This window comes from Podarcis melisellensis (genome assembly GCF_964234715.1).
Source record: "Podarcis melisellensis genome assembly, chromosome: 2".
Taxonomy (NCBI): Eukaryota; Metazoa; Chordata; class Lepidosauria; order Squamata; family Lacertidae; genus Podarcis; species Podarcis melisellensis.
In genome coordinates, this window is record NC_138529.1 from 78,012,340 (window position 1) to 78,039,307 (window position 26,968).

At 43.7% G+C, this 26,968-nt stretch overlaps 1 protein-coding gene across 5 annotated transcripts in view; it reads right to left on the minus strand.

The window, feature by feature from the left end:
- WNT7A (Wnt family member 7A) overlaps positions 1–26,968 on the minus strand; it is a 56,080-nt gene that overhangs the window by 26,988 nt on the left and 2,124 nt on the right. The window contains exons 1-2 of one of the 5 annotated variants that reach the window (XM_081898462.1): positions 26,795–26,923; positions 26,239–26,461 (exon numbers count right to left, since the gene is read on the minus strand). In XM_081898462.1, coding sequence (XP_081754588.1) covers positions 26,239–26,461; positions 26,795–26,908 — 337 coding nt within the window. In that variant the 5' untranslated portion in view covers positions 26,909–26,923. Of the gene's footprint in view, positions 1–26,234; positions 26,462–26,765; positions 26,924–26,968 lie in introns of those variants that run through there. The other 4 variants (XM_081898461.1, XM_081898460.1, XM_081898463.1 and 1 more) reach the window with 4 other exon arrangements.

A 26,968-nucleotide genomic window follows, 5' to 3' on the forward strand; every position in this document is an offset into this window, starting at 1 on the left:
GAGCATGGGTAGGCAAACTAAGGCCCAGGGGCCAGATCCCGCCCAATCACCTTCTAAATCCAGCCCACGGATGGTCCGGGAATCAGTGTGTTTTTCCATGAGTAGAATGTGTCCTTTTATTTGAAATGCATCTCTGAGTTATTTATGGGGCACAGGAATTCGTTCATTATTTTTTTTCAAAATATAGTCCGCCCCCCCCCCAAAAGATCTGAGGGACAGTGGACCGGCGCCCTGCTGAAAAAGTTTGCTAACCCCTGTGTTAGAGATAGCAGTCCTCTATTTAAAGTGTTGTCAAAGGACAGTCCTCTATTTAAAGGCCTCTCTGGTCCAAGTCTGCCTTAAAGATAAGAATCATGAGAAGAGAGAGCAGGAGGGACCTTGATGGTCAGCCCCAATCTTGGCATAAATTCTTGCTATGAATGACTTCTCTGCAACAAAAGTTTTTCTTTTTTTTAACATGCACACATTATATATGAACTCTCTACAAGCTGAGTTAATGGTAAATCAAATTTGCACAAAGTAGTAACTAACTCCTTCGGCGAGGCCACACCTCTGAGTCAGCTCTCCAGGAACTGGCCTCCTGGGTCATAGCTGTTCCTCTTAAATGGGCCACATGCCAGCTGCTTAAATAATAGTGCATACATTACAATATGTAAAAGGTAAAGGGACCCCTGACAGTTAGGTCCAGTCATGGCCAACTCTGGGGTTGCGGTGCTCATCTCGCTTTATTGGCCAAGGGAGCCAGCATACAGCTTCCAGGTCATGGGGCCAGCATGACTAAGCCGCTTCTGGCAAACCAGAGCAGTGCATGGAAACACCATTTACCTTCCCGCCAGAGCGGTACCTATTTATCTACTTGCACTTTGACGTGCTTTCGAACTGCTAGGTTGGCAGGAGCAGGGAGCGAGCAACGGAAGCTCACCCCGTCGTGGGGATTCGAACCGCCAACTTTCTGATTGGCAAATCCTAGGCTCTGTGGTTTAACCCACAGTGCCACCCACATCCTATATTACAATATGTAAATAGATACAAATCCAGTAGGTGCCTCATGGTTTTTCCTTTTTTCTGAAGTGCTGTTTGGTGTCTTTTATTAGCTAGACCAGGGGCACTGGCTCCAGGGGCTAATGTTGAGGGAGCGGAGGAGGCTGTGGTGATATAGTCCCTTTAAGATTAGCTTGCAGGTTGTGTGGGAATTTGTTAGAATTCCTAGAATACTGAGCCTCTCATTAAGGCCTCAAGGCCAGTGTCGAATGGTAATCAAAGACACGTAATGGCAGCAGGTGCCAATATTGTCGGGCAAAAGGGGTGAACGCCCATAGTCAGAGTTCCCTTATAACTTGGGTTGGGGCAAGCATAAGGAGCTCTCAGCATGGACGGTCGGCGCCTGTTCGGATCTTAGAAGGTATTTTGCCTGCTAAGATTTATGCGTAAGTGTTTCAGTCAGCTAGCTAGGATAAGATAGTTTTGTTATTTTTTAAGCCTCTGAGCAGTCTTAATTTGTGTAATCATTTGAAGCTTTTCCTTTTTGCAGAGTTTTGTTTTAATAAAGTTTCTTGTATGTTTTTATAGAAATTGGTCTTGCTTGAGTTTCTGAACCTTCCCATTTTGACTACACTTTTCAAAGTGAATCATTCATCACAGAGGCCAAGCTCGAGAGAGGAGCTGTCGGCCATTGAGGCCATGCTGTGCTCAGCTCCATGCTCTCCTCCTCCCAACCACATGATGTCACGTACATAACATCACATGTGTGCGTTGCACACACGCATGACATCACACATGTGTAACATCAAGGCCCTGCCATCTTTGGCGTAAGCTGGCACCTCTGAGCTAGACTATATTTGCATGAGGGCTGCAGTCCTAACTAGAAGTAAGCCCCACTGAATTCAGGTAAATTAAAAAATTGTCCAGTGTGCACATGAAAGCTTATACCCAGAACAAACTTAGTTGGTCTCTAAGGTGCTACTGGACAATCTTTTAATTTTTTAATTTATTTTGACTACGTCAGACCAATGGGGCTACCTACCTGAATCCTGAATTCAGGTAAGTGAGGTTAGGACTGCAGCCTTAATCCTCTTCTTACAATGAATTTTAAAAACCAGTTGAATGCATTGCTCATTATTGTTCTTTTCATAAGAACATTAAGAAGAGCCCTACTGGATCAGGCCAGGCCCCTGTTCTTACAGCGGCCAACCAAATGCTTAAGGAAAGGCTAATGCTGCAGTTTTAAAAAGGACTCGTATGTGGTTAAGTAGCAGAAGTAATTCCAACTATCCAGCACACGAAGAGCAAAATATCAGATAGGTGTGAAACTTGCCCTCCCCGATTTCTGAGTAAGGGAAGCTATATAGAATTACAAGTTTATACTGAACAATGAAATCAGCTTACCGAGAAAGGCTACAAACCTAATTCTGTTTACTTGGAGTAAGGCCCTCTGAATTCAGTGGGACTTACTTCTGCATAGACATGGTTCAAACGGCAGCCATAGATGGCTTTGTGATCGGCCACTAGCTACTTACCATATTTTTTGCTTTACAAGACTCACTTTTTCCCTCCTAAAAAGTAATGTGTGTGCATCTTATGGAGCGAATGCAGGCTGTGCAGCTATCCCAGAAGCCAGAACAGCAAGAGGGATTGCTGCTTTCACTGCGTAGTGATTCCTCTTGCTGTTCTGGCTTCTGAGATTCATAATATTTTTTTTCTTGTTTTCCTCCTCCAAAAACTAGATGCGTATTGTGGTCTGGTGCGTCTTATAGAGTGAAAAATACGGTAGTTTATTTTGTCTTTCAGGTGCTGCAGAACAACCCTGTTGTTCTTGCTGCAGAGGACGAACAAAGGAATACTACTTTATTTTACTTTTATTTGTAAACCCCATAAACGTGAAAAATGCTAAGAAATCTAGGGATTCCTGTGTGACATAAAAGCAATATCCTGAGATTAGAATTGACTCAGAGTGTGTTAAATGGTACTAAATGGCACTAATCAAACCATAAGCCTTTTTCCTTCTTCTTTGCTGAAAACTGCTAGTGAATCTTCGCCAGTGTTGAAGGACAGAGGGAAGGGCAGAAAACAGACAAAAATCCAAAGCAATTTACCACCCCAGAGTTATAAAAAGCTTGATGCCATATTGATGAAACATCATCCTCTTGCCTCATTAAATTTAAAAACATTGTGGTTTTCACTGATGACTCATGATCCTGAGCATGATAGTATTTGTTCTTTAGAATGTAAATGAAGTAGAAAATAGTCTGGCATCAGTGCTTGTAATTCCCTTTTCTTATTGGGTTATTTTAAGGCTCTGTTGTATCTGAGAGATTCATTTTACCCTTGAAAATTCGTTTTGCCCTGAAATAACAGTTCTGATCCAGAGCACATTTTGTGCATAAGTTCCAACGCCAGCCATTGGATACAATTAGGTGAAAGAATTGTAAGAAAAACCGCAAGAGCTCACCAACTTACTATTTCATGAATCTTTGTTAACATTCTTCATACTATATCATCATTTAAATACTGCTAAAACAATCCTTGTTTAATCTGTGGCCACCAGATATGCCCTAAAAATGCTCAGACTCATGTTTTGGTGGACCATCCTGAGGAAAGGAATCCCAGTGTGATAAAATGTCACCAAGAAGGTACTCTGTTACTTATACATTGCTGCTTCCACCTGCCACCAAGACGATTGTCTATGAGATATGGCCATCCCAAAATACGATCAAGTACTTCCATTATCAATACAAGTCATGTTAAAAGAAACAACTGTGGAAGAAATGAAAACTAGGAATATAAGTTAGTAGTACATTCAGAACAGACAATTGAGCACTTTTCATATTTCAAATAATTAACATATGGAATTCGCTCCTCAAGAGGTGAGTCACTGCCATGGACAGCTTTAAAGAGGAATTAAACAAATTCAAAAGGATTAGGTCTATCACTAGCTATTAGTCATGACAGCTAAATTGAATCTCCAATTCCAGAGACAGCATGTGCCACATGCCCACTGTTAGAGGGCAATATTAAGAGAAAACCATTGCCCTTGGGCCCTGCTTGTAGTCTTCCCAGGAAGCATCTGGTTGGCAAGTTGAGGACAGCAGAATGCTGATCTATATAGGTTTTTGATCTAATTTTCTTATGTTTTCTTTGCCCATATGCAGCAGGCCAGCGGCTACCAAGGAGGGGGTAGGTGGAGCAGGAACAGCAAAGAAAGACAAAACACCATCTTGGGATTGAAGTGGCTGCAACTTTTTTTATTGATTACAGATGTCAGTGGGTTTTGGCATGGGCACTGGGTATATATCCTGAATCAGCCAACCTGGTTGCTGGCTGATACTCCATCAGGGTCAATCCTGGGGTTAAGGACCCCCCCCCCATGATGTGAATCAATGGGATAAACCTGCCTGGTTGCCACTTCTATGGCCTATTAGCCCCCATCTGGGCTTTAGGACAGAACCCAAACCCTGGACCCCTTTACCAGCATACCCTGCATTTGATCCTGGACTGAGGGGTGAGACATACACCCTGCTTAGACTAAGGATGCAACCCAATGCCACCTTTCCACCAAAGTTGTGGCAGTTCCTATGAGGAAGGCAAAAACCCCAGACAGGCCCAATTCGTCTGCAGGCAAATTCCTCCCTGGCTCTGAATACGGTGACCAATTAATTCCACAGTAAGGCTATACATATGTATAGCCCACTTACCTCCGGGCAGAGCCAGCATATACAGTGGTACCTCAGGTTACATACGCTTCAGGTTACAGAAATAGTGCTTTAGGTTAAGAACTTTGCTTCAGGATGAGAACAGAAATCGGGCTCCGGCGGGGTGGCAGCAGTGGGAGGCCCCATTAGCTAAAGTGGTGCATCAGGTTAAGAACAGTTTCAGGTTAAGTACGGACCTCTGGAACAAATTAAGTACTTAACCTGAGGTACCACTGTACAGGGTGGGTCGGATGTCTGATTTTCGACCATGCTCCCTATTCGCAGAGTGGCTGGCTTTTATGCTCTGGAAGTAGACCCAACAGAAATCTGGCTCTGACGGGTCTGCCACCAGAGCAAGAGCCCTGATTGGCCCACAGAATTCAGAAAGTCGCAGGCATGTCCCAGCAGCCCTAATGACTGGCCAAGGCCAACAATGGTGTCAACCGGTCATGCGGGCATGACTCTTTCCCCCTCTCTAGTTCTCCCATGGCTGCTCTGGGCAACAACTGCTCATTTCTTACCAGATTTGTCAACTGACATGTGGGGGTATAACGCAGCTAAAGTTACACTGAGAAATAGTGACTGACACAAAGTCATCTCGTGAATTTCATGGCTGACCGGGGAGAATTAAGCACCACTCAAAGTTACGGCAACAAATATTTAAGAATCCATGCAATACATTTTATTTATTAAAATAGGTACAGAGTGAACTTGCAGGCTCCACTGTATTCCATGGGCCTTGGTTCCAAGTAAGTGTGCATAGGATTGCAGTCTCAATAACTTGAACTTGTCTGCATTTTTATGTCTATATTCAACCTTGTATACTTATTTGTGTGTATGGGCGGAAGCAAACTAAACCACTGCATGCACAGAACAATTTCTGTGAGCACAAGAAAACTTTTCCTCTCCTGTGTGCACCCCCAAAACCTCTGGGTTTCCCCCCAACCCTCCAGAGCAAATGTGGCGGCAATGCAGGGATGCAAAGGGAAGTTGTTCCAGATGTACAATAATTAAGTTGGCTACCACATTTTGTATTGATAACGAAGTACCGTATTTTTTGCTCTATAAGACACAACAGACCACAAGACGCACCTGGTTTTTGGAGGAAGAAAACAAGGGAAAAAATATTCTGAATCTCAGAAGCCAGAACAGCAAGAGGGATCGCTGCGCAGTGAAAGCAGCAATCCCTCTTGCTGTTCTGGCTTCTGGGATAGCTGCGCAGCCTGCATTCGCTCCATAATACGCACACACATTTCCCCTTACTTTTTAGGAGGGAAAAAGTGAGTCTTATAGAGCAAAAAATACGGTAAATTAATGCATGAGCTAATATTATTCAAAAATGTGGCATTAGTACATGCTAAACATCATTTCCCCCTAAGAACTTGTTCTCTGCTTTTCCTTAAGACAGATGATCAGTTTCACCATAACTGTTGCTCCCCTGCTCTTAAAAGATTTGTATCCCACTTTATCTGAATGCTCGAGGCAGCTACATGAGCAGCTTCCCTTCCCCTTCTTCCATTTTCATGTGAATCTGTACAATGCAAAAGAAAAAAGAAGCCTTGAAGAATACAGCCCAGAAAGCTAAGTTAGAATAATGAATAGTAAATGGTGATACTTAAAGAGGGGATTGTTGCGCCTGCCTGAACAGGGGTTGAAGATTGGTTACAAACTGCTTTCAGTCATTGTGTTTACATAGTTGGAAATGCGAAGTCCGACCAGAAAGCACAAAACAAGGTATCTTATGCTGCACTCAACAAGAGTCCATTTCTATTAATTCAATCATGGAGCTATTAATTTTGGCTTGTTAAGATTTGGCTGGTTCTGATGGTTACTAAAATCAATAGGAGAATAGGAGAGCAGTACATACCACATTCAATCCATAGAGTAGGAAAGCCTGCTTTGTGGCCAATTGCTTGTTATTGGTTCGTGTTCTGCGTCTGTACAAAGACAACTGGAGTAGCAGTGCTACTGTCACAAGAAGCTGACTGATGTGAATGGGTGAAAATAAATGACCTCAGTCATTCATACTGCATGTGATGTTTCTAACACTGTGTAAGAGCCGTGGTACACACCCTCTCTTGAAAAAGCATGCAATACTTTATCAGCGGGGGCGGGGGGGAAATATGATAAATATATTGGGATGGATGGAATAAGGAGCAGCTTTCTTTCAAAGAGTTTTATATTTTTCATAAATGTAGGTTAAAATATTTATAGAAAATTCCTATGCCCTAATAAAACTCATTGTTACTTTGGACAAGAGATTTACAAACAGTATTCATATTTGCTTTCATATACACCCCATGGACATCAATGAGACTTTGGGGATAAATCACATTGAATTCTGAGAGTTACTTATGATTGTTCAGTCTGTAGAGCATGAGACTCTTAATCCCAGGTCATGAGTTTGAGCCCCACATTGGGTGAAGGATCCCTGCACTGCAGAGGGTTGGCCATGATGGCCGCTTCCAATTATACAATTCTATGAGGTAAATATACATAGGTTTGACTGTTAAAAATCCTCACTTCAGCCCTGCACCCAGTAGTCTCAAGGAAGTAAAGAGAAAGGAGGGAGTTTCCTCTATAGAACAACTCCTATCATAGTGGACATTGGGCTCCGAAAATGTTTAGAACCACCAAACCAGCTGTGCCATAAATTAGGTATTCTAGGAAATAAAAAAGACAAATTTGTATTAATCTCCCTGGAAAACATACGTTGCATTTTCTGCTATTTAAAGCCAAGAGGTCAGGGAGGGAGTTATCTGAAGAGACATGTGCTGAATTATATGTTGATTGTGAAAATATAAAGATGGAAAATACAGCAGAGCTTGCCAATTATGTGCCATAAGCTGCATTATTTCACATCTCTATAGAAGTCATAATTCATAGGCAGCAAATTGGAGACGAGGACCCATCTTTTCCCCCGATTAGCTGGATCTGCCTCCTTCTATTCCATCATTCACTACAGACATGACCATTAAACAAAACCCTTGCAATGAAAAATGGTGGCCTTGAAAGTTATATAAGATACCCATTGCTCTGATAAATAGCTAGATCCTGCAAGATGCAGAACACCCACCACATTTCACTGGTGTTATTCGATTGGGCCTGGGGGGGGGGGGAGTCTATTCTTCAGCTTGTGGAATCAAGTAGAAAAATGCCGCCCAAAGCATACTGCCTTTGAAACGTGTTAGCTATGAAACAGTTGCCAACTTCATGGATCGGAATGCATGAATGGATTTTTTTGCCTGTTTTGTTATGTTTCAGAAAGAGGAGCAAAGCAAGTGAGAGAGGAAATGCAAGGAAAAACAAAAAACCTCCATAACTAACAAGCCCAGCTGAAAGTTGTGTTTAGTACTGAACTTTCTACCCAACTTAGAAAGCTAAAACATCATAGAAGCATAAAATGGTAGAGTTGGAAGAGACCCCGAGAGGCATCTAGTCCAACCTCCTGCAGTGCAGAAGGAGCATTGTCTCATATCAATTTGTCCACATATTAAGCTTATTAAGAGGCACTCCTGAGGCTTTCTGGCAGGGGCTTGTGAAAGGGCCTTTTTGGTAGTGGCTCAGAGTCTATGGCATGATCTCCCCACTGAAGGTCACCATGACTCAAGTTTACATTCTTTTAAATGCCAGATGACAACTCGCTTTTTGTCAGGCTTTTAGAGGTTGGTGGGTTAGGTCATTTTAATGATGATGCTATGTTATTAATGTAATTTATGAGAATCACATTTCATTTTTAACAAAATTAAAAAATTCCTTCCAGTAGCACCTTAAGGTAAAGCTAAAGGGACCCCTGACCATTAGGTCCAGTCGTGACCGACTCTGGGGTTGCGGCGCTCAGCTCGCTTTATTGGCCGAGGGAACCGGCGTACAGCTTCTGGGTCCTGTGGCCAGCATGACTAAGCCACTTCTGGCGAGCCAGAGCAACACACGGAAACACCATTTACCTTCCCACTGGAGTGGTACCTATTTATCTACTTGAACTTTGATGTGCTTTCAAACTGCTAGGTTGGCGGGAGCAGGGACCAAGCAATGGGAGCTCACCCTGTTGCGGGGATTCGAACCGCCGACCTTCTGATCGGCAAGTCGTAGGCTCTGTGGTTTAACCCACAGTGCCACCCGTGTCCCCAGTAGCACCGTAGGGACCAACTTAGTTTGTTATTGGTATGAGCTTTTGTGTGCATGCACACTTCTTCAGATCTGAAGAAGGTCTCTAGGGTGCTACCGGAAGGATTTTTTTAATTTTGTTTCGACTACAGCAGACCAACACAGCTACCTACCTGTAACCAGAACTATACAAGGCATTTCATTTTTAGTTTATTGTGTTTTCTATTACCACATTTTTTTGTAAATTAGCCTGTGAACATGTTTGGTGAAGGGAGGTAAAAAAATAATTAAGTAAATGAACACAGGTTTACACATACTTTAGTCCATTCATCATGGGAGCCAATGCTTAGGGGCTGTGGGGGCTTCTGCCTCCACAATAAAATATTTGAGGGCCCCCACATAGTTCATGGTGTGAGTGCACTGCATCATGTGATAGATTATGTGGGGCAGGCCTTACCTGGGCCCAACAATATTTTATTCAAGTTGACACCCCTGCCATTCATTTTAATGTGCACTCCTAAAAGCACTTATTAGTGAGGAAGCTCCATTCAACACAGTGAGGCTAACTTCTGAGTAAGTAGGTTTAGGATTATGCTTTAAATGCACCTAATTTTGTGCTGGATTTCAGCCCAAATACTTTAGTGGTGTGTTTGGTTTTTTTTTTAAAAAAGGATGCACTCTACATTCCCCAAACATGTATAATCACAAAATCATTATTTCACTGCACGTAAACATCATTTTTCAATGCAGAGGGGTTGGTTTTTTTCTTCTGTACCCAACTTTTATATGACATTGTGACATAATTTTTTTTGTTTGTTTTCTTTTAGAGAAAATTATAAGCAGAACTTTAGTAAATGTTAAGATATCCTACCCCTCTAACATACTGTAATGTAATCTTTTTGTTTCTTCTCCCAAACATGTACTCACAAGATACATTTGAAGGCAGGTATGAAATGAGAATTCCTGCAAAAGTGACCTTGGGGCAATGTTTTTTATCTTACTATGACAGTCACTGCCTAGAAAGATTGACTCTCTGGCATAAAGCATCGTGCTGCTTTTTAAATACTCAGCGCCAGATTTCCAACCTGGCTTCTGTTTTTGCAAGAATACTTTTCTAGCTGCCTCCAAAGAGGAAAAAAACTTCCAATAACTCTGCCCCTGTGTCTTTACAGTTATAAAATGTCATGTACACAAATTATTTACATACATATATTGATCCCAGTGAAGTCAAAACAAAATTATCATTCATTTCCTGAAGAGGCAGTAGTTCATTAACCCAGTACAGATGTTCCTAATCCCTGTAAAAAAACTGATCACACACATGTTCCATCTAAGTGAGGAGCCTTACTTGGGAAGAGCAAATTCACACAATATTTTCCTTTCCCTGCCATGAACAGGAAAATGGCAACTTGTGGCTTTTCCTGTTCACAGAAGAGGACCAGTAGTCTCACACACTAATGCTCTCACACCATGAGAGTAGATCACGCTTTATGAACAGGTATTTTAAGAGAAAGGGTGCTACAGCTCCAGTAGCATCTGCATTGGCTCTCAGTTGTTTGACCATCATTTTGAAGCCTCATTGACACTGTGTGGAGAAGAAAGTCTGCACAGTGCATGTTATTTGCGCGTTTAGACCCAGAGACCTCCCCCCTAAATAAACACACATTTGACTCAAATTTTAGTTTTGGTTTTTGGCAGAATTTAGGCCACAACTTTATTGATAACAGAAAAGTGAGTGGTTGCATAGGCTCTGGTTCGACTAGCTCCCTACACCCTTGCAGGTAGCGCTGACCCAGAGCCAAGGGTGAAGACCTGAGGAAGGTGAAAAGGCTGGGAGCAGACTCTATTCACTCCCTAGATGCTCCCCTGGACTCAGGCATGGGCACAACCCCCTTTCGGGGGTTGACTGAAACAAGTTGAGTCCCTGGATTCCTTTAATGGAATAACCTTCACATAGGGATGGCCAGACCGTTCTCCCATCCCTATCACCTGAACCAGTGCCTATCCGCAACCTTACAAGTTGTGACGATTTGCTCCGCGGCAGGCGAAACCCAAATGGCAACAGCAAATTGGCCAAGTGGGGAAAATTCCTGCTGTGGCCTTGTCCCAATGACAGACAACACACGACGGCATAGCAAGGTCAGTCGCAAAATGCCCTAAATATAGGATAAGGTGGGCAGGTGTTCCGATGCACGAGCCAAAAGAGGAAGCTCTGGGTCACGTGCATAGGTATATATAGGTCCCTTTGCCCATCTAGACAGCTCCCCATTGGCCAGATTAAACCCAGCAACGAGGGACCTACCAATCAGGTGTTGTGGCTGTCCAATAGACACACCCACAACCAAGAGGTCAGTCTCCAGGTCTCACCACATGTGCCCTCTTTTAGGGAGGACACGCTATATAGGAGACAGTTTTGCCATCCTGCGGCAAATTTCTGCAGTCTGGATGGAGTGCCGACTGGGTCTCAGTTTTGTGATGAATACAGGACATATTTGGTTCTTCCTAATCTGTTTGTCCTTGCCCATATTAAGGTAAAGGGACCCCTGACCTTTAGGTTCAGTCGTGACCGACTCTGGGGTTGCAGCGCTCATCTCACTTTATTGGCCAAGGGAGCTGGCATACAGCTTCCGGGTCATGTGGCCAGCATGACTAAGCCGCTTCTGGCGAACCAGAGCAGCGCATGGAAACGCCATTTACCTTCCCGCCAGAGTGGTACCTATTTATCTACTTGCACTTTGACGTGCTTTCGAACTGCTAGGTTGGCAGGAGCAGGGACTAAGCACCCTGTCGCGGGGATTCAAATCACCAACCTTCTGATCAGCAAGTCCTAGGCTCTGTGGTTTAACCCACAGCGCCACCCACGTCCCTCAATGCACAAATTATGGAGGTAAAGTATGGGGTTCCTTAATAAAATCTACATGTCTGCCTTGCCTTGAATCTCATATCAAATTTAGCCAAATCATGCACCACTCATAGCCCTCTGAAAACAGTAGCTAAGGGCCTTGGTTGGCAAGCGGGTGTAGGGGCTCTTTTAAAATTCTACTTTTTAAAAAACTATGTTCCAAATAAGGATAGGAAACATATTGAAAGGAAGGGAAGGCAGTTGCAAGCCCATCTAAAATAAATATCAAAAGTAGTCATTAGGAATATTTCCCTTCATATCTTTGAAAGTTCCTTTACAGTAATCCAGGACCAAATATTGCTTTACAGACAATATCAGATGAATGTTATATTGCCCTGATGTAAATGGGGATGTTAGGGGCATATCCAAAGTACAAGCATAGACTATTTTTTATTCCCAAAGACTCATGGGAATTGTAGTTTGTTGAGGTGATTATTAGAAACACTTAATTACAATTTTCAGGGTTTCCCATGAAGAAGGAATGACCGTCTTGTAGACCTGCTCTAATTCAGTTTACTTTGGGTTTTCCAAATAGCTTCATTTTTGTAAAGAATTTTAGACTCAGAAGATATTGTTTTCACTAATGAACAAGTTATGATGTTGTTGGCTACTGGAAAAGAATGTGGCATGAGCACAGAGACATTAACATCCTAACCCAACTCACTGAATCACTGAGCATCTCTGACTGAGATTCTTTCAGTATTGGCCTAAGGCTCATTTTACACTTCTGCTCATTTAAACCCCATGTCAAAGTAAAGCATGTCACAACGCAGCATCATACCTTAACGATCAGATGCTTTCCTGAGTGCACCTCAACATATGCGGAAATTCTGCAGCCCCAGTTAAAACTGAAAGTGCTGTATGGAGCAAGTGCCATTCTAGCTCTTTCTAGCTCAGCATCTGGTCTCTGAAATTACGTTCACTGAAGTGGTCATGCAGCCACCTTAGACTTTGGCAATGCCAGGGCTGTTGGCCCAATGGAGGTTTCTAATAAAATACAGTGGTACCTCAGGTTAAGTACTTAATTCGTTCCGGAGGTCCGTTCTTAACCTGAAACTGTTCTTAACCTGAAGCACCACTTTAGCTAATGGGGCCTCCTGCTGCCGCTGCGCCGCTGGAGCACTATTTCTGTTCTCATCCTGAAGCAAAGTTCTTAACCCGAGGTAATATTTCTGGGTTAGTGGAGTCTGTAACCTGAAGTGTATGTAACCTGAAGCGTATGTAACCCGAGGTATCCCTGTCCTATTTTATTCATGGTATGCATAAGGCAGTTATGCCTTAAAACATAAAAGAAAACAAAGTTAAAAATTTGATAACTATGACAATAGAATACAATGCAGCAGAAAACTTGTAAACTGTGGGATACTAAGGAAACCAGACAGTGGGCCTTCTCGGTGGTGGTGCCCACCCTGGGGAACGCCCTCCCAACAGATGTCAAGGAAATAAACAACTATCTTACTTTTAGAAGACATCTAAAGGCAGCCCTGTCTAGGGAAGTTTTTAATGTTTGATGTTTTATCGTGTTTTTAATTCTGTTGGGAGCTGCCCAGAGTGGATGGGGAAACCCAGCAGGTGGGTGGGGTATAAATAATATAGTATTATTGTTGTTATTATTATTATAATTAACTAAAACAGTAGTAACAGGCTGAAAGGAGGTGGGAAAGCAATACTATCATAGACACCAACTCCCAAAATATATTGGGATAGAGCTGAGCCCCCCCCCCAATCTTGAGGGGCCAGAACCCGTCGGGCCTCACTAGGGGGGGCCCAGTAGGCCTCCCCACAGCCATGGCGGCGGGCCCCAAAGTTGGGCGGAACTCAGCACCTCTAAATCCTATTGTGGGTGTGTGGGTGCTGAGCAGGGGAGAATCTTTTCAGAACTACTGCCACATCCTAAGCTCTGATGACTAGCTAATGGGCAGGTGTAAAGTGGGACACATCTGCCTTTTCCTATTTCCCTCCAAGCATCTCTGCTCCTCCTATTGACTGCAATGGGAGGAAATTAACCATATCAGCAGCAGGGCTATATGGAGGACCTGTTTGGGGTGTGGATCCATGACCTCCCCTGACATGTCCCTGACATGTATTTGGGTCAATGAGACAACAATTCCTTTTATGCAGGCGTCCTTAGATATGGAATAGTGTTTCTCATACCAGTCAATCAGCTTTTGGTGGGTAAGCCAATTTTGTGAGTCATCCAAAGTGGCATGCAATTCTGCCATGCTGAGTGACAAGCACAATTATGATTTTCTTAATAAATGAGTCATTTGATCACATCATCAGTCAGGCATGCTAATAAAATTAGTTGTCCATGTCCATTCAAATTGTAATGGGATTATCATCTAGTATTCTGCTGAAAGGATTTCAGTGTATAAATTTCAAGATATAATATCATTAAAATTGACTTTTAATGAATTGGGCCAGATCCTTGCCTGTACCAAGTTGGTACGGCTTCTTTAAAACCCACAGAGTCCTTTATGACAGGAGAACATCTAATCCATTGTTAGTTCAACAAATATGTATTGGTCTTCTCATATATTTTGATGAACACTTTTTCCAAAAGAGCAAATTGAAAGAGTGAAGATCATTACATTACATTTCACCAGATGATGATAGGCTGTGATCCAGGATGTTGCTTGCGCACATAGATTTCAGTTTTAGCTATCCACATTCTTCAATACTTGAATTCAAAGCCATCTATAGCCACAGTGCATCAGCTAAACTGGATTTGGACTCAGTCTAAAAATCTCTTTGGAGTTCAAGGACATTATGTGTTATAGGAGCATTACCTTACAATCAATGATATTCTTGCTTAGATCTTGAGCATCCTTCAGTGAAACCAAATTATAGGGTTGGGTCCCAAAGAGAACCACACCAGAAGACTAAAGCATGATTACATTCATTCTTGAATGTACTGGAACCAGCATACATCAAAGATCCTCTTCTAAGCCCCATGCTCATCTCCTTGAGAACAGCTTCTGAATTATTCTGTATAACATAGGAAGCTACCTTATTCTAGGTGGTAGCATTTGTCCATTTAGTCCATTTGCTCATCTAGTCCCTTCCAACTCTACAATTCTATATGAGTCTACTCTGAATAGTAGCTGTTCTTTGGGATCTCAGATTGGAGCCTGTCAGGGATTAAATGTGGGACCTTCTGCATGCAAAGCATATTCTCTACCTTTTCTGGGTAGAGCATCTCCTTTGCCCTGATACTAACCTTTCAGATGCAGGTAAGATTTTAGGATTTGCTTTGCTTAGCCTGATTTTAAAAATGTGTGTATCTTGTAATCCATACTTAGATCTAGGGGTTGACTTATCTGGAAGGCTATGTTAAAAGGAATCAAACTGATGTATCTTATCAGCTATGCTCATTTTGTTTGTTTGAACTGAATTGGTTAAAAAATGTAATTTTCATAGATGGATGGGAAATGGATTTATGAATAAATACATGTGAAATGGACACCGGTGAGAAATAAACTGACCCACCCATTCATATGCAATACACATTTTGATATGATCAGCAGTGTTTCAGTATTCAAAGTAGATCACTTTGCCCTCTTGTGAAACAGGGATGGTACTGAATCCCCATTCACAGTGCAGTCCTATAGATATATAATTGGAACTAAGCCCTATTGAGTTCAACAGAGGTTGCTTCCTTGCAGTCTTACTCCAGCGTTTCCAGAAGGAGCTGACCTGATATTTCTGGATGTTCATAAGCAAGGGAGAACATAAAAGTGATGCTCTTTCCACCTTCTATGTTACCAGCAACTGATTCCCAGTAGTATATGGGTTCAGAAAAAGGGTGTTCCATTTAAGTATCATGACTAGTAACTGTTAATAGGACTATTCTCCCTTAATTTATCCAATCCTTCCCCCTTCCCCTTTTAAAACACTTTAAGCTTCTGGAGTTTACAATTTCTAGTGAATCCTTTAATTTAATTATGTGTGTTTTCTTTTTATCTACACTGAACTTACAACTTCCATTGGGAGTATCAGAATTGTTCCAGCAACAAGAAATGAGGAACATTTCTCTCTCTTTCCTCTCTCAAATCTGCTCATATTATAAAATAGATTGAAATGAAGCCAGTAGAGCTTACTTTCAAGGAAAGATGCTTAGGAAATATGTACCATTTGTATTCAAGGTGACCTGCCTTCGACGATATATATACACACAGCTTCTATTAGCATACAGGTTATGTTGGTGCATCTTCCCAAACTCAAGAGCAAAATATTATTCAATGTGATTAGGATACCTACACATTTGTTGCAGTAATAGAACAGAATAATGGTATTACAGCGATACAATGCAGTAAAATCTTTTCATTGTTGTTTGTCTGATTTCATCTTGGGTTACTTTAGAGTCTCAGTGAAATCACTGAACATTTGTGCTTCTCTAATGGCTTTATTGAAAATTGGAGTGGTAGACCGCTGGTTTCCTGTAGCCTCCTGAAACAGCTAGACTAAGAAAAACAATCAATCTACACACATTAGGTAATGTTCATAGTTCTTTTTTTAATCATAGTTAAGTGGCACTGATAAGGTCAGAACTGGAGGAACTAAAGCGATACAGCAAATGCTGAAACTGACACAAGCACACTTTTTAAATAAAAAAACCCCTTTGACTTTAATTTAGGGATGGGGAAAATTTGATTCAGTTTGCATTTAAGGGTGAACATAACTAATCACAAACAATATGGGGACCAAAACACAGTCATCCTTTGAAATTTGCCCATCTCTGAATTTTGCAATGCAATTCACCAGCCAAGTAATGTGTACAAAAATGCATACCCTGGGGTAAAATGTGCATCAAAATGCATAATTCGGTGAAAAATAGCATGCAAACGTGCATTACATTAGGAGAAATTGCTTGGAAAATGTTTGTGTTAAGCGAAACTGCATATAAAAATATGTTTGTGGGAGCAACTTGCACTAAAGTGTGGATACAGTTTTATGAGGATATATTTTTATAACAAATTGGGATGGAAATGTGGAGAACTGAATTTAAGATTGGGAAAATGAGAAACCGACAGATTTGTCCATCCCTAATGTATACAAACTAGTCCACAGTTGAGCATATTAGAGGCATTGGGGCCACTTCTGTACTGGGAAGTTATCTGCAAGTCTTACAGCAATGAATGGAAGTTGCAAAAGACACCATGCTCATGTGAAACTCCCATGCATTTCAATGGAACATCTGCAAGAAAAATTGCAGATAAATTGAATCCTTCCTTTCTCAATTGCAACACACACACACACACACACACACACACACTTTGTGGGGGGAAATCCTCCTCATGGGCCCTTGAACCGAAGTTTACTTTCCCTTGCCAGTGCAGAATTGGGACTGCACTTTAAGACTCCCAGATGTGCATTGGCAATTGCATCTCTACCTGCCTCACACCTGACATCACATGTGGCATCAGGTGTGGGGCATGGGGGTGTGGTTTGGGAGAAATTACTTTGTGGGTCAAATCTGAACCCTTGGCAGGCCAAGTAAATGTGTTAAATGTTTTTAGGTATTCTAAATCTTTGTGAATGTTTTTGATGCGGGTGACGCTGTGGTCTAAACCACTGTGTCTCTTGGGCTTGCCGGTCAGAAGGTCAGCGGTTCGAATCCCCACGACTGAGTGAGCTCCCGTTGCTCTGTCTCAGCTCCTGCCAACCTAGCAGTTCGAAAGCACACCAGTGCAAGCAAATAAATAGGTACCGCTGTGGTGGAAAGGTAAATGGCGTTTCCGTGTGCTCTGGCTTATGCCACGTTATTTCGTTGCACCAGAAGCAGTTTAGTCATGCTGACCACATGACCCGGAAAGCTGTCTGTGGATAAACGTCAGCTCCCTCAACCTGAAAGCGAGATGAGCACCACAACCCCATAGTCACCTTTGACTGGACTTAACTGTCCAGGGGTCCTTTACCTTTACCTAAATGTTTTAGATTCCCCCCCAAATGTTTTTTAAATGTTTTTATTTTTAATTGTACTGTTTTAACTTTTTGAATTGGGCTCCTTTTGGAGAAGGGCAGGATACCAGTTCAATTAATAAATAAATATTTCAGTTTCACGTGTGTTCATGCACCCTTCCTTCCCATGTTTACATCAGTCTGCCTAAACAAAGTCTGAATCCATATGGCCATCTGTATTTAAAAGATACATATTTAAAATGTGTATTTTATCTCATTTCTAAATGTTTTTTCATCTAAAGTACTATTATTAAAAGCATTTTGTTATATTACTGTTATCATACAGGAGTCAGAAACCTGCAGCTCTCCAGATGTTGCTGAGCTCCATTTCCCACCAGCCTCTGCAAACCTGGCCTGTTGGCGGGGATGATGGCGTCTAGCAACATCGGGAGGGGCACAGGTCCCTCCAACCTGGTTCAGTAAATTCAAAAACCTGTGAACTCCAAAGGATAATTGCATTAACTGTGTATTAGTCTGAGAAGTACAAATGAAGTCAGTTCACTTTAAAAAGGGGATCAAACAAAATTATCCTGCGACCTACGATGGGACATAAGAATGTAGCCTTGAAACACTGCTGTAGGATTCTCTTGATTATAATCAAGGAAGCACGTTGAATTATGCCCAGTAGGCTAATGCAGGCATCACAACACTGGTATAATATGCTTCATGCTCCGCCGTCAATCAGTAGAGCAAGCTCAATGCTTTTTGCCATTTCAGATATGACAGAACATGAACAAACTGATGAGCACCTCAGATCCCTTTATAATCTTCAGTGGGTTTTGGAGAACGCTCTCAGTTTCTCCTGAAAGCCATCCATGTTTGAGGTTGCATAAGGGATCCTGCTCTCCCACTGATGCCATCGAGGAAGAGATCCCTTTAATTTTGACACCCTCGCCAGCTACCTAGTCTGCCTGCTGCATTGTCGCACCAAGCGTGCCTGCCTGGAGGGCCTCTGTAAGCAATGACTCAACTTTCAAACAAGCCTTCAAGGGCAGCCATCCAACTCTTCAGCGTCAGGGTAAGGCACGAACAAGGACAGTTGCCAGGTTTGAATCTGAGAAAGTGTTGCTAAGTGTTGTGAACTTGCAGGGAGTTAATGAATTGTGATCCTGGCACCTGCATGGCTTGGGTGCCCAAGAACAGCCCGGGATTTTGAGCTTGAGTGTGCCAGAAGATCCCGTTCAGCAACTAAGCTGGAGACAGATGCAATAGGTTTGGAAGGTGGCATGCTGTAGAAGAGTTTAAGGGAATTCAAAAAGAGGACCCCTGCTCATGGTTTGCATGCATAGGGGTGGTCTGCCCATAGGCGCCTGCGTGCTTGGGATACCCTGCACTTTCACCATTTGCAAACAGGTTTTGCAACATTTTTATGTTGTTTCAAACACCAGCCAACCCTGCTTGACCAGAAGCAACATTACGACAAAAAGTGTTTGTGTGTGTGTACCACGGGAAGTGAAGCCTTTCTCAAACTACTTCCAAATCTTTTTCAAACTATTCCCATTTCCATCTCCAACCTCAACGAAGCTACTTCCTTCCACGCTGCCCTGGCCTCCTTCAAGAGGAAGGGTGGGATATAAATTGAATAAACAATAGTAAGTCAGAAGAGCTCCCCAGTGCATTTGCTTTCGCTTGGCCCAGATTCAACTCGAGTCAAGTCACAGGATTCCTATCCAATTTAGGTGGACTTCCAAGCAAGCGTGAGCCTCACAGACCAATCTGTGGACCTGGGTTTCCCCAGCCTCTGCCTCTTCAGCAACAGCATTCTCTGAACTCCCAGCATGTTTCGTTTCAAAACTCCCCTGAGGCAGAAATGGCTTTTGTAGCTCAACACAGAAAACCACTGGAAAGTCAGATCTGCAAGTGGTGTTTTTTGGATGTGTCCAAAGCAGAAATCCTATGAGAATGAGCCCTGCTGAGCTGGCTGGACTGGCTTCTGAGTAAAGATGCATTGGGTGGGACCAACAGCAACGGAGGTGGGCAGTGGCATGTTGTACATTAGGTGCCATTCTTAAAGAGATAGGAAAGCTTACTGAGTATATATGCCTCTTCTAAAAGCACGTCTGTGAAACTGCTGAGAGGATAAACTGGGAACAGATAAGAATGGCAGAATGAATGAAGCAAGGGGAAATTTTAAGGGCCAGCAGGTACAAATACTACTTGTATGTATGACTTTCTGCACACACTTGTGTGCACCTGTGCTTGTGTGTCCCAGGCAAACTCATAGCACAGCACACTCCTAGTTCTTGTCAGATGTCAGTGGGTGTGAGGACAGATCTTGAGGATGGCAGACAACCAGACTTGCTCTTGAGGAGACTCAGGTTTGCAAGAAGGAAGAGGAGGAGGAGGAGGAAGGATGATGATGATGATGATGATGTCAATTTCTTGTAAGGGCCTACTCCAGACAGGGGTGCCGACTTATAAAAAATATTGGGGGGTCCATACCGACTTATAAAAAATATTGGGGGGGCCCAAGACCTCCAAACCGCTGCTGCTGGGGGAACGAAAGGGGCGAGCCCCGGGCTGCCCCGACCTTAAGTGAACCTGTGAGGGCCCGCCCTTTGCGGCAGCCAATTGGCTGCCGCCGTGGGCAGTGAATATTAATGATGTATCATTTTTGTGCTTCATGCTGTGGCCACAGACATGTGATCTGATGGTGAATTTGGGGTGACCCAATGCAAAAATCCTGAGAATCCCTGTGGATCCATGCTTTGTAACCACGTTTTTGCACCATTGCAGCCCCAGGCAACAGTGGGTGTGTGATTTTGGGGGGGCAGGCTGTAGCCATGGACATGCTATGTGCTCTGATGGTGAATTTGGGGTGACCCAATGCAAAGATCCTGAGGATCCCTGTGGATCCATGTTTTGTAACCACGTTTTTGCACCATTGCAGCCCCAGGCAACAGTGGGTGTGTGATTTTGGGGGGGCAGGCTGTAGCCATGGACATGCTATGTGCTCTGATGGTGAATTTGGGGTGACCCAATGCAAAGATCCTGAGGATCCCTGTGGATCCATGTTTTGTAACCACGTTTTTGCACCATTGCAGCCCCAGGTAACAGTGGGTGTGTGATTTGGGGGGGGGGCAGGCTGTAGCCATGGACATGCTATGTGCTCTGATGGTGAATTTGGGGTGACCCAATGCAAAGATCCTGAGGATCCCTGTGGATCCATGTTTTGTAACCACGTTTTTGCACCATTGCAGCCCCAGGCAACAGTGGGTGTGTGATTTTGGGGGGGCAGGCTGTAGCCATGGACATGCTATGTGCTCTGATGGTGAATTTGGGGTGACCCAGTGCAAAGATCCTGAGGATCCCTGTGGATCCATGTTTTGTAACCACGTTTTTGCACCATTGCAGCCCCAGGCAACAGTGGGTGTGTGATTTTGGGGGGGCAGGCTGTAGCCATGGACATGCTATGTGCTCTGATGGTGAATTTGGGGTGACCCAATGCAAAGATCCTGAGGATCCCTGTGGATCCATGTTTTGTAACCACATTTTTGCACCACTGCAGCCCCAGGCAACAGTGGGTGCGTGATTTTTGGGGGGCAGGCTGTAGCCATGGACATGCTATGTGATCTATTGGTGAATTTGGGGTGACCCAATGCAAAGATCCTGAGGATCCATGTGGATCCATGCTTTTAAACCACATTTTAAGTGGGGAGGGAAGGAAAAACACAGAACGGACAAGGAGCACGAGAGGGGTGTGCAGAGAAGCAGCTGGCTAAGAATGCAGGGGAGGGGTATAACGGCAAGGAGGAAAGGAAGGCAAAAGTTTTCCCTCACCTACCCACCCAAGCCAGCCAGCTCGCACGCGCTCTCTCTCTCTCTCTCTCTCTCTCTCCCTCCTGCCTGCTTGCCTGGAGGGGAGGGGCTTTCCCTGCTCTTTGTTCCGTTTGAGCAAACACAGCAAGGAAACAGAGGAGGGTGGGCAGTAAGACCCTGAGGCAGAATGCAGGAAAGCAGCCGCTTCCTCTTTTTGAGGGAAAAATACGGTAATCATTTTCTTAAATTATTGGGGGGGCAGAGCCCCCCCAAACGAATTTTTGAGGGGGCTCGGGCCCCCTCAGGCCCCGTGGAGTCGGCGCCTATGACTCCAGATTACCTTTAAGGTCCCTGCCAAGGCTTCCTTAAAACAGAGATCCATTCAATTGTCCTCCATATTTTAAAGTAGGGTTGTGTTTTTCCTTGATTTTACTGTACTGTATTATCTTCAAGGTTGGTTTGTTTTTGTTTGTTTGTTTGTTTTACAAACAAGCGGTGTATAAATTTTATGAAATAAATGTCACTCTCTGTTTAGAACTAGTGAGCTAACCACGGACATATGAGTAAGCACACGTGGTCTGAAGTACAAGGGACCATAATCCTCTGCCCATTGCCCCTGTGTTTTGATTTATTGGAAGCCATCCAGTGTGGCTGGGGTGACCCAGTCAGGTGGGCAGCATACAAATAATTTGTTGTTGTTATTGTTAAAAACAACGGAAAAGGATCCCTGGATGGTTAGGTCCAGCCAAATTAGACTATAGGGTATGGCGCTCATCTCTGTGTTCAGGCCGAGGGAGCCGGTGTTTGTCCACAGACAGCTTTCCAGGTCATGTGGCCAGCATAACTAACCTGCTTATGACTATTATTCTGAAGATAATTGTCCTTAAAATATGACAATAAGTTTAGACCAACACCACTGAAACTCCCTCCCTTTCCCAATATTCTCCCTCATCATATTCTGCGTATCTGCTGTTGAATGAACAGCTTGAAAGGCAGTGCCTGCGTTGCAGAGAGATCCCACCATTCCATTGACATTTGGAGCATTTTAAGAAGAAATATCTTGCTATCTGGCTAAATTGAACATGGAGGAAAAAATAAGCATTAGGACATCAGCCAATGTAGTGATTACATCGGCCCTCCAGATCTTCTGGGACTACAACTCCCATGATCCCTAGCTAACAGGACCGGTGGTCAGGGATGATGGGAATTGTAGTCCCAAAACATCTGGAGGGCTGAGTTTGCCAATGCCTGGATTAAAGTGTTGGAGAAGGGCCTGGGATACCTGGGTTTCAAATCCCCACTCAGCCATGAATCTCACTGGGCGACCTTTATGCCTGTCACTGCCTCTCAGCCTAACTTATCTCACAGGATTGTTCTGAGGATGAAATGGGGAGCGGGGAGGACCATGTGTACCCCGCTGAGGTCCTTGAAGGAAAAGGTAGACTATAAATGTTCAAGGTTGCTCTCTCGACTGCATTGGTTTTGATTCACAGCTAAACACTGGTGGGTTAAGATTAAATGGGGTTGGATAACCACTCCTGACAAATAAAGAGTCCAGATGTCCCTTGAGCCTACCAGCCTCCTCATTCACAAGCCCCTTAGGCTGCCGCAGGACTCTGTCAATGTTCTTTCTCCTCAAGATTCTTTGAACTTTGACTGGCTCTATTCCAACAATCCACAGGTCTGGAGTCACAGGTGCCCTCATGCCGCCTCTGAAAGCGGAATTTGTGTCATTATGTGCTACAGTTTTGATGGCGGATTAAAAGTACCTTACAATCATAGGCCTGGAACTCTGCCCTTAATATGTCTCATTATGTTCAGAAATGGCTTGGTACCACAAATGGTGCAGTGACTGAACGCTGAAAGTTTCAGCCAGAGCAAAGCCATCATGAAATCACATTTTTCACAGGACTAAACTGTGTGGGTGGTGGCTATAAAATTTCTATAAAAGCAAAGTCAATATTTAACCATGTGCTTATAGGGGCTCCCAGTCAATATTGTTGGGCTTGCTGTCTATTACACTTACATGAGAAAAAAGTCGATGAAAATCATGGATAGCAAGATAGTTATTACATTGCACATTTGGAGAGAAAGCAACACAACTTCTGACAAATAACTCCTTACCTCAGATGCACCCCCAAGGGAGCTTTGTTATACAAGCACAAAAATAACATATTAATAATGTTAATTTGTTTTTGTTTTTATTGTTAATTGTTGTGGAAGACATTCAGGTTGTATTATTTATTTCTCCAATTTTGATTACTCATTTATCCAAACACGATAGCACCAAGGCACATCCTTATATACCATATGTGTGCATTTGATAAGTGAATTGCTAGGACTTTTTTGAGTAAATAAACTAACAATGAATAAAACAGCTGAATTTCAAATGCAACGCAAAAGTGATTGACCACAGTCCAAAACAAACTGCTATTATCCGTGGCGCAATAATCAAGCAATAAAACACAGATACCCCACATCTGAGAGCTCAGCATGGAATGTGTATATTATTCTGATCTAGTTCACATTTTTGGATAGCTCAGTCAGTAGAGCATGAGATTCTTAATCTCAGGGTCATGGGTTCAAGCCCCACATTGGGAACAAAGTTCCCTGCATTGCAGGGCGTAGGACTAGATGACCTTCATGGTCCCTTCCAACTCTACAATTCTATGATTCTATATGTAAAAATCAGTAAGAAAAAAACCATAACTGCAGGGAAATTGATGTCATCAATCATCAATGATGATATTATTATTGCCGTTCATTGATTAAAAAGAATGACAGTGGCTCTGTGTTTTTTAAGCCACACACTGTGGTTCCCATATTGTGATTATCTAGGCTCTTCCTCTTTATTCCAAGCCTAACCTGAACCTAGTTTTGACACCCTGGAAACATAACCCCTTCCAGATACAGTGAGCCCACATACCATGTTTCCAGCTTTTCCCTTTTCTTGCGAGGAATCCTATTCAGAATAAGGGAATTTCCCTTTTAAAAAAGGAAACATTGACAGCTATGGTTTCCACAGCTCATTGGTGGGTCCAGACTGCTGAACCATGGTTCAGGAATCACTGCCACAGTAGAAACCATTCCTAGTCACCATCAAATGCTATTCTCAAATACTTCTGAGTTGGAAGAATAGTTGGAACAGATGTCTTCTCAGATGTGTAGGACCTGTCTTAGACCACACTACTGTATAATGTGCTAATTAGACCAAAATCAGTTCTGCCAAGACAATCCACACTTTTGTCACCCTTTAACCACCTTGCCTCCTGATTTAAAGAGTGTCAAAAAGCAGTTAATCCACTTTACATGATCACGGGGTTTAGAGCATTTCCACACCTCAGTCTGAAACCAGTTTTGGTAATGCAAATGTAAAAGCTGTATTTGCTAGAATGAACATTTGATTTTAAGAGTTATCCCCCACATTTCATCAACATTCTCCCATATACTGTACAGTAGTGCATGGGAGGCTCTCTGACAGCTCATGTGCAAGAGTGTTTTCTTGCGTTTTCACATCCAGAGCTTACACCTTTCCTACCGCCACCTTAAACTGCTCTGAAACATGATTGTGAAAACCTAGACACACACTGGAAACCACCTCAGCTTTTAAAAATGGCTTTCCATCCCACATGCACTGTATTTGCACATTGCACAATAAACTGTGAAACAGACTTAAGAGCATATTCTTGTGCTGTGGGTTGAAAGGCCTAAATAGCATGCTGTTGGGCATCTTAACTCAGAAGTAAGCCCCACTGAGTCCAGGGAAACCTATTTCCTAGTAACTGGGTTTAGACTTGAAACCCAATCCTAAACAAATCTGGATTTCAATTAGACATTTCTTAGGAAGTGTATTGAGGGTTGCAGCTTTACAGTAGAAACCGTTGTGGTATGTGTGGGGGTTGGGGGGGGCGTGGATAACATAAAAACATAACGAAAACCCCACTGATCAGGCCAGAGTTTTATATAATCCACAGTGGCATAGCATGGGGGGTGCAGGGGGGGCGGCCACACCGGGCGCAACATCTGGGTGTTAGGGTTAGGGGGCACAAATCCACTGGTTAGGGGGCGCAAATCCATGGGTTAGGGGGTGCAAATTACTTGCCTTGCCCCGGGTGCTGACAACCCACGCTACGCCACTGATAATCCAACAACCACAGACAGACAGTGGGATGAGGTGCTATTACTCACTTGACCTCCAGTAGGTCACTTGCTGCTGCTTACTGGGAGTTAGAGCGGGAGGGGCGAGGCGGCAGGGAGTTTGGTGCAGTGCAAATGCACCAATAGGAGGGCTGGATTGGCTCTGCTGTTCTATTTGCACCCTGCTGACCTCACCACTGCCTTGCCCTCTACCACCCAGTAAACAGCACTGATGCAGCTGACTAGAGGTCAAGTATTTGGCAGTGCCCCACCACGCAATCCACTGCTGTCTGACATCCTGTTCTCACTGTGGCTAACCAAAGGCGCCCCAGAAGCTCCACACCCAGTGCAAGCGAACCAGCCGCGTTCCCCTAAATCCACCTCTGCAAGCAGGACCTGAGTGCAACAGCACCCTCTCTCCCCACTTGTGATTTGCAGCAACCGGTAGGCAGAAGCATACTGCCTCCCACAGGGGAGTAGGCCTATGAGTGGAGTAACGGCTGTATACCTAGTGAGGATGAGTATACACCAGGGCTTTGCATATCCCTGCTGAAGCCAGTTCTCTTAAGCAGCCTCCTGCAGATGCCATCACACCCTTTGCCTATCACACACACACATTTCTCTTCCTTGGACTCGAGGGTCCACCTTGCCACAGCTTTTATAGTAAAGCGGTAACATACCCACTTTCAGCTCTTTTCCAAAGACCGTCCTCTCGCCCAGGGCGGAGCAATTCCACCGTCCATTGCGAAACTGAAACTGGCACTCGTTGATGCCCATTTGGGAGCCTTCTCCGATCACTATGATGGCATCGGGCCTGCTCTGACAGATCGCCCTCTGTCGAGGAGCTAGGCCCGGGATCTTGTTGCAGATGATGCTGGCCCCCAGAGCCACGACGGAGGAGAAGCCCCTAGGACGAGAAAAGAAGAGAGAGAAGGTGGAGGCTGGAAGGAGCTGGGCAGCAGCACCAGGTCTGGGTCACAGTCGATCGTTTAAACATGCCTTCTGAAGGAGCCAGGTGTGGCAGGTCTTTCCAGCTTCTAAGTACTAGGTGGATGCCTTTAAAGCCCTCTTCAGCCCCTGGTCTGCCCTTCGAAACGTGGCAGCAGCTGATGCTACACAGTGTTAACTTTTCACCAAGCTAAACGCTTAGCAGTTTGTTTAGTACGATTCCCTCTCCTTCCGCCTCCAGCCCCCCAAAAACCAACACACACACACACGGGTTAAGTAAGGGGCGTCGAACCAGAGCGAACGTGCCCGTCTCCCTTTTCTCTCTCCCAGGCATTTTCACGTAGCATTTTCGCTCCAACCCTTCCGGGTGCTGTTTGCTAATGTCAACTGGCAGGTTGCGGCACATACTCGAGCAGAACCGAAAACATCATTTTGCTCAACCAGCCCGTGGCCAAGACAAGCCCGA